The sequence below is a fragment of the Bidens hawaiensis genome, unplaced genomic scaffold (assembly GCF_021521415.1).
Source record: "Bidens hawaiensis isolate Kalapana, Puna unplaced genomic scaffold, B.hawaiensis_p1.1 tig00032041_1, whole genome shotgun sequence".
NCBI classification, from domain to species: Eukaryota; Viridiplantae; Streptophyta; class Magnoliopsida; order Asterales; family Asteraceae; genus Bidens; species Bidens hawaiensis.
Window position 1 is genome coordinate 4,341 of NW_027495423.1, and position 8,851 is coordinate 13,191.

Sequence of the window (8,851 nt, forward strand, 5' to 3'; positions counted from 1 at the left end):
ATTATAACCAGAGGGGCTTGCCCCAATGGCCAGGAACATGATGGATGACCCGGGTTCGAATCCTGATTCCGATCGGATTTTTTCAGAGCATTAAAACATGTCGTGCCTTCGGGCGGGGTGAGCAAACTGGATTTTACCGGGAATGCCAAGCCAAACTTGGATGCCAGCGTGGATCCCGATCATATCAACATAGCTGGCCCGAGTGGGGTGGTGAGGCGCGACTTGGTCGCGTAATGCTAGCTTAACTGTGAAAATCACCGTTCGAAAAAGATAATAATAAAGTTATAATTTTATTTTATTTTTTCATTTTATGTAAATCAAGTTGTAGCATTAATCATTCAGACTTATAAATAATCATTAAATAATTATATTAAATATACTTTAATAATTGAAATATTTAAATTTAAAGTAAAAAATAGAGAGTAATGTGAAAAGGTAAGGATACTTTAGGGTTGAAGATAAAATTGAAAAATTTTTAAAAAGTTATAAAAATATGATGTGACAACTGAATAAGGTTATACGTGTAAGCATCGGAGATAATCTAATTGAAATGTGGAAAGTCAAAATGAGGATTTGGTCTTGTTCCCGAAAGTTATAGAATTGATTAAAAAACTTTAGGGGGGGAGGGGTGGTGGATGTGGTGTGATCACTCATCACACACCCCACCCAATTATATTGTGCCACATCACCAACCCAAATTCCATCACATGTGATGGTTTTTTACTAGGGGTGGTGGTGTGGTGTGATGGTGTGTGATAGAATTTTTTATTTTATTTTATTTTTTTTGTAACTTTAAAAATTAAAACAATATTTAATAGAACTTAAAAATAAAAACAATAGTTTAATAGAACATAATTCAACTTAAAATTTAGAAATAAAAAATAAAAGTTACAATGAACGTCTACTCCTCGTCTGAATCCGGAAATTCCAAACCTAAAGAACCTGTATGCGCAACAAGATCCCATCTCAACCGATGATGAATATCTTCATCCCGCAAGTCTAATTGGACATCATCGGGAACGGGAACATAAGTCGGAGGATCCGGTACCCAATCTGGAGAAATTGCATTTCCATCTTATTTTATTAACATATTGTGTAATATGATGCATGCATACACGTAGCTATAGATCGTGGGTTTTTTCATTGCACGAACCGGTCGACTGAGTATGCATCATCTACCCTTTAAAATACCGAAAGCTCTCTCGACATCTTTTCTTGCCGACTCTTGCAACTTCTTGAACGCCTTTTCATTGGTCTCGATAGGAAACGAAAAAGCTTTCACAAAAACAGACCATTGCGGGTAGATACCGTCGACAAGATAGTAGCCACGTCTGTATATCTCTCGTTGACAAAGTACGGATTGAAAGGTGCGGTGCCATCTGTTACGCTCTGAAACAACGGTGATGTGTACAGAACAGTGATGTCGTTGTTTGAGTCGGGAAAATCAAAATAAGAATGCCAAATCCATAACTCATTTGACGCAACCGCTTCTTGTAAGATGGTCGGTCGTTTGATATCACCCCTAACACACGCCCCTCGCAACTCCCGTGGACAATTCCTCCATTCGATATGTGTATAATTGATGCTACCGAGCATCCCTGGAAAATGCCATCCCGTGGACAGTGATGTCGTTGCCTCTCGCGTCGTAAGATTCTTGAAATCATTCTTCGTTTGCTTCGACGTCGACTACAATCTTTAAGAATAAAGATTTCGGCAAACGAAAGCGTTCCCTAAACGTCTCGACGTTGTACTTCGGCTCCTCCACAAAATAGTCGTTCATTAGCACGTCGTGGGCATGTATACGATCACGCTCCACCACCTTTTTCTTTGGACGGCTCGGGCCTTCAAGTTCTTTGTATAGCAACGGGAACCATTCAAGAATGTCATCGTCCGAAGACGAAGAGCTATCGGTGTCTAAGGGCATCGAGTGTTTCGGAAATTCCATATTTTTTTGTTGTAAATGAAGGGGAAGTTTGAGAGTGTTTTTGAGTTGGATTTGGTTTTGATTTGGATTTGGATTTGGTTATGTTTTTGTTTTGGTTTTATATTGGTTTTTTTTTATTTATTTAACCCCCCCCCCCCCCCCCCAACGGCTACATTCCTTCTTGGAAATCACCCCACCAAGCGTGATGGCCATCACGCAAAATACCCATTTTCGCGTGACAATAGGACCGGCTGCGGTGTGGCTTTTCTCATCACGCGTGACGGGGAGGCCACCACGCACCGCCCCGTCCGCCCTTATCTTATATATGGACAGCGAACACTACATAAATTGTCAACGTAGTGTATTTTTGGTTTAGTGTAAAATAATGAATTGGTATCCATTGAGATTGTAGATTTATCCACATATATATATAATATAGGCATATATATGATTATAACCACACACACATTGCCATTACATGAGTTGCAGCCAATAAATGAAGGCAATGTTTTCTTTGTTACAAACCTACTTCCTTTTTCTGGTTTCATTCATCATTTTGATAAGTGTTATTTGTTTCAAATGGGTTTCATTCCGGTTGAAGATGAAGAAAAAATTGCCACCATCTCCACCAAAGCTTCCGATCATCGGAAACCTCCACCAACTAGGATCGAGCCCACACCGCTCCTTCCAGGCCTTGTCCCAAAAACATGGTCCACTCATGCTGATGCATTTTGGCAGTGTACCCATGCTTGTAGCATCTTCGGCTGAAGCCGCCAAAGAGATCATGAAAACCCATGATTTAAAGTTTGCTAATCGACCAAAGTTAAGAATTCCAGACACACTTGTCTATGGCTCATGTGACATAACATTTTCTCCATATGGAGAGTTTTGGAGGCAGGTGAAGAGTATTGCGGTCGTCCACCTTCTGAACACCGCACGAGTCCAATCGTTTCGCCAAGTGAGGGAAAAAGAGACAAGTCTTATGATTGAAACCATTGAAAAAAGTCATGATTCTGTAATTGATTTGAGTGAATTAACTTTTTGGCTTGTTAATAACATAGTTTGTAAGGTGGCTCTAGGGAGGTCATACCAAGGATTAAAATTCACAGACTTGTTGGCCAAGTTTGTACATGTGATGGGTGCATTATGCGTCGGGAATTTCATTCCATGGTTGTCGTGGATTGATCGACTGAGCGGTCTTGATGACAAAGCGCGTAAAGTTGCTAAAGAGTTTGATGAGTTTCTTGAAGGTGTTGTTGAAGAACATTTAGATAAGAGGAGAAAAGGTGAAGGTCATAGTGCTAAAGATCAAGATTTGGTTGACATCTTATTGGATATACAAAGAGACGATGCAATTGGCTTTGCACTTCAAAGAGACACCATTAAAGCTGTCATTTTGGTACGAATTCTTGTTTTCCCTTCTCTTGATTCTATAGTTTTTTTTAACGACCAACTAAATAACGCCGGGTACACCGTACGAGGCCCCTACTGGCTAAAGGTAGCCCGAGCCGGCCACTACGCACATCTATAGTTTTGATTATACACATACGCACATCCAACAATAATTATATTAATATTAATTTATTTAATTTTTGAACGACCAACAAAAATAGAATGTCTAGGTACTCCGTACAGGGTGACCCAATGGCTAAATGCCACCGCTAACTGGCCTAACCCAGCTGTACGGAGCCCTTAAGCGCCTCTAAGTTATCTAGTAGTTCCGGGGAAAACCCATCTGCCCGAAGGCCTATTGATGGTAAAAACCGGATGCCCTCAAGATTGAACTGGAGATCACAAAGATTTCAGTATTCCTTCACTGAGCCACCTATGTTCCCACAAGTGTTGTAAGTGAGAATTGAACTCGAGTCTCTATTAAGAAACCCAAACTCTCTACCAATACACCACATTAGAAAGGACATATATATATTAATATTAATATTAATTATTTTATAATAATAATAAAAATTAATAATGATTGAAAGGTTATCCATATATCCATCCATGACCCATGGGTTACACAAGAACCTAATATTTTTCTTTGTTTCTACTAGTTCATTTAATTACATGGCATAGTTACGTACAAATATAAATACGAACTTTGTGTATTTTATTTTTGTTAGTAACTAACGTTTATAATAACTAGGATTTAGGACCCCACGCTTCGCGACAGAACCGTTAAATCAAACCAAAAAAAACATAAGTAAAACGCTAAACCATAAACTCACTGCAAGTCGACGCGAAGTCAGTCTGTATCAAGTTACGACATCGAAACTAAACAAAAGAAATAAACATTCCAATGCCAAAATATAACAAAGTATCATATGTAGATATGTAGAACCAAAAACCCGACACGTTACAGCTGCGATCCAACACAAATTCAATTAGTATCAGCAGTACCAACACAAATTCGTAAACATCAATTAGTAAGCAAAAAAAATATTTTAAAGAAGATGTATCAAACGTTGAAACGCATATATAAAACCTTGCGACAATGATGCATTTTTAAATCATGAATTGGTCATTGTAAAGACGAACTATAAAAAATATGAAAGCAAAGTTTAAAAAAATCGTTCAACCGACACACAAAACATGTAAAACCGACATTTGTCCAAGTTTATTTTTCATAAATATAGTTTGTTAAATATTTAGATTTGTTGAAATAAAAAGTAAAATAAAAAAATAAATATCATGATTTATATTTATGGAATTATAGTAGGTAACTTACTGGTTATAATTAATAAAATACCAAAATATTAAACAGTAAATTATAAAGTAACTCATTGAATCCTTATTTTAGGGGGTGTTTGGGATTTCTTATTTTGCTTCCTTAATATTTTTCATTAATTTAATAAGTTACAACATTATAACTTATGAAACTTTTCTTCTCACAATATAAGCAATCTCAAACACCTTATTACTTTTTAAAAAGTTTATAAGTTATAAGGTAGTAAAAATAAGCAATCCCAAACACCCCCTTAATATATATATATATATATATATATATATATATATTAATATTCTATCATACCAATTAGTAGAATTATGCAAAACTCATGCTGTCTGTATGTCGTTTTGCATCTTGATGGCGTGTGTTTTTATTGCCTTGGTACACGTTTCTTTGTCGTTCAAAAGTTATATTTGTAGGATGTATTTGCCGCTGGAACTGATACTACATATGCAAGTTTGGTGTGGTCAATTAGCGAGCTAATAAGACACCCAAGAGTAATGAAGAAGCTACAACAAGAAGTGACGGAAGTAGGACAAGGAAAATCCATGATTTATGAAACTGATTTGGAAAAAATGGAGTATCTTAAAGCCACTATTAAAGAAACCTTGCGCCTGTATCCTGCAATCCCACTACTTATTCCCAGAGAATCAATGCAAGATGTGAAAATAATGGGATATGATATTCCAGCACGCACACAAGTAATTGTAAATGCATGGGCCATAGGAAGAGATCCGACCCTTTGGGATGAACCAGAAGAATTTAAGCCAGAGAGGTTCTTGAACAGCTCCATCGATTATAAAGGCCTACACTTTGAGCTACTTCCATTTGGTTCAGGACGAAGAGGATGCCCTGGAGTTCAGTTTGCTATAGTTATGTTCGAACTTGCATTGGCAAATGTGTTATACAAGTTTAATATATCGTTGCCAAATGGAGTCGAAGAAAAGGATCTGGACATGAGTGAGACAAATAGCATCACACTTCATAAAAAGCAACCGTTGTTGGTTAAAGCTACTCCTCGTTTCTAGTTGTTTCACAGCACATCATTTTCATGGCTGGTTCGTGGGCCAACGGAATCACGCTAGGGCTTTAAACCAACATTTAATCAAGGCCTCCAAATCAAAAAGAAAAAAACGTTATATATGGATATATATATCATGTAAGTTGTGTTGGTTTGATAGTAAACTTGTTTGTTGTTATGTTTAGAGACCCGAGTTCAAGACCCACCATGGGCTTTTTTTTTACACAACTTTCATGAAAAGAGCCAAACCAAAAAAAAACTTTTCGGTTTAGACCTTCAAAATCGTTAAAGCGGCCTTGATCATATTTAATCAATGATGATAAAAAGATGATTTTCAAGAAAATAAATTTGATTTACGATTGCAACACCAGCGTCCGTGATTTTATTGTCAGTGTAATTGTTAAATAACCATACAAAGCTTAAATCTTACTTATATAAAATTATAATACATGAGATGGCAGAACGATACATTCCAATTAAAAATGTATGCATAAAACCTTTAGACGCATTTTGGTTTTTTCGACAGAATTTTCCATGAAAAAATCCATTACTTTTCTTCACGACATAGTTAAAAAAGAGAGCATGAAAGACACATTTGGGTGGTGATCATAGATGACCTTAATAAAGTACTCAATCACACGTAGTCGCTACCACTAGTAAAGGTAACTTCTTATGAATTGTGATCCCAGTAGTCTCACTCATGTCTAGATCTTCCCCCTTTTGACCATCAGGTAACCCAAAATCAAACTTATGCACCAAACTCGCTATCACAAGCTCGTTAACATTCATCGCAAACTGGATTCCGGGACACTTCCTTCTGCCCGCACCAAATGGTGTCAACTCAAAATGAAACCCTCTGTAATCAACCGAACTATCCAAAAACCTTTCAGGCCGAAACTCGTCAGGGTTGTCCCATAAAGATGGGTCTCGCCCAACAGCCCATGCGTTGATTATAACTTGTGTCCCAGCTGAAATATTGTAGCCCATTATTTTAACATCACTGGTTGACTCACGAGGAACAAGTAGTGGGAGTGGCATGTGCATTCTGAAATTTTCTTTAACAACCGCCTGTAAATAGGGCATTTGATCTAAGTCATCTTCGGTGATCTTGGGTCTGCCATTGGCAACTTTGCGCACCTCGTCTTGTAGTTTTTTCATTGCATGTGGGTTTCGTATCAACTCACTGAGTTCCCACTCTAGAGTAGCATAAGTTGAATCAGTCCCACCGGTGAACACATCCTATGAACAAAACATTGAATCATTAATGGATTCCTATATTAGTGAGAAATGTAAAGAATATTAATGAAAACAAATAGGATAATTACGTACTATTGATCAAGTATTTGTAAAAAATTATAATAACAATACTATAAAAGAAACATACTCAAATCGTATGACTTAACTATGTGACCCATCATGGAAGCGAAAAAAAAAACAGATATGTTCTAAATCGAAACGTTTAGATAAAAACCTATGGGAGAAATATTATATATTGTTGTTATATCAAATGTTCCTCCTAATCATTGTATATGAATCTTTATTTCTTTTGGAAAGAAAATTTCTTTTACTATCTGGTCAAAATAATATTTGAAACATTAAGTACCGTCAAAATAAACATATTAACTAGTGACTAAAATGAAATATAAGACCATAGCCAACTTATTAAGTTTTGTCAACATGACCAACCTCTATACTAAATGATAAAACCAAAGTAAACCTATCTTAATAAAAGTATTTATGATAATTTATGAGTTAATGTTTTTTTTTCAGTCTTTTTCACATTAATTTCTACTTGTCCATAAACAAGTTGATCGAATTAATGACCCCTATTATTATGGTAGAGATTTTATAAATAACCAACGTGAACTTAGTTTTCACCCAAAAATAGTTACCAGGATAAGTGCTTTCACTGCGTCTCTATCAAGAACAAAACCAGCATCCTTTTGTTTCTCAATTTCAAGTAAAATGTCCACAAAATCTTTATCTTCATCATCATTATCACCATCACCATCACCGCTAGATGTTCTTTTCTTCCTATCAACATGCTCCTCAATCACCCCTTCAAGAAACGCATCAAACTCGGCAGCAATTTTCACTGCTCTAACATCATAACCATTCAAACGATCAACCCATGACAGCCATGGGATGTAATCACCAACGCTAAACACACCGAGTAACTCAACAAAGTCCGCAAACAACTGTTTAAACTCCGCACCGCCATGCTTTCTCCCCAAAGCCGCCCTACAAATCACGCCATTGGTCAAAGACATCAACAACTCACTTAAGTTAACAACCGGAGAAGACGAACAACTGATTGTTCTGATCCTCTCAATAAGCAGATCCATCTCTTCCTCTCGCATTCGCCAAAACGACTGAACTCGCTTCTGGCTTAGAAGTTGAAGAACAGCAATACTTTTAATCTGTCTCCAATACTCTCCATAATCTGCAAATGCAATGTCCCTGGCATTGTAAGAAAGTATGCTTGGGACGGTTGATTTTGCGCGATTTGCAAAGATTAAATCATGGGTTTTCATGATCTCTTGAGATGCATCCGCGGAAGAGGCTACAAGAACTGGCACACGGCCAAAATGAAGCAGCATGAGAGGGCCATGCTTCTTGGCCAATGCTTGGAGAGATCGATGGGGGCTTGAACCGAGTTGGTGGAGGTTTCCGATGATCGGAAGCTTAGCCGGAGAAGGTGGTTGGTTTTTTAGGGGTTTTGAAGGAAAGAAATACCATTTTGAAAGAATGGCAATTACCAAAATGATCAAGGGAAGTGAGAGTTGATGAAAGATAAACAACATTATCAACTGTTTGTTAATTAAAATACGCTGAGAAGATGTATATATAGGCTAGTTGGAAGCAGAAGAGACCTCCCACACAGGTATCTGACATTATTAGATTAATTAACTCTAATTTTCTTTGTTATTGACGTGTTTTTATGGAGGGGAAAAATAGAGAGAACTTATTTGTAGGCAAGTATTTTAACTTTTTACACATGATAACATTCCTATATCAAAATTAGGTTAAGTTCAAATAAAAAGTTTAATTTTTCTAATAATATTATAAAAAATAGTATTTTAGTCTACTACTTTAATATTGAAAATTTTAATTCCTCTAATTTCAAAACTCACTTATACCTTCGCTCATCTTCTACAACTACCACCACTTTATCGGCCCA

General features: G+C 36.8%; 2 protein-coding genes across 2 annotated transcripts; one reads left to right on the top strand and one right to left on the bottom strand.

The window, feature by feature from the left end:
* Positions 1-2,405: 2,405 nt before the first annotated feature.
* On the top strand, positions 2,406-5,777 carry LOC143582883 (cytochrome P450 Tp4149-like). The gene is made up of 2 exons (XM_077065354.1): positions 2,406-3,323; positions 5,069-5,777. Exons 1-2 carry the CDS (start codon positions 2,421-2,423, stop codon positions 5,675-5,677), a joined length of 1,512 nt encoding a protein of 503 aa, XP_076921469.1. The 5' UTR covers positions 2,406-2,420; the 3' UTR covers positions 5,678-5,777.
* A 153-nt stretch (positions 5,778-5,930) lies between these two features.
* LOC143582886 (norfluorocurarine oxidase-like) lies at positions 5,931-8,474 on the bottom strand. Its single transcript, XM_077065357.1, has 2 exons — positions 7,563-8,474; positions 5,931-6,909 (listed from the first exon to the last, which is right to left on the bottom strand). Exons 1-2 carry the CDS (start codon positions 8,472-8,474, stop codon positions 6,301-6,303), a joined length of 1,521 nt encoding a protein of 506 aa, XP_076921472.1. The 3' UTR covers positions 5,931-6,300.
* Positions 8,475-8,851: the final 377 nt, after the last annotated feature.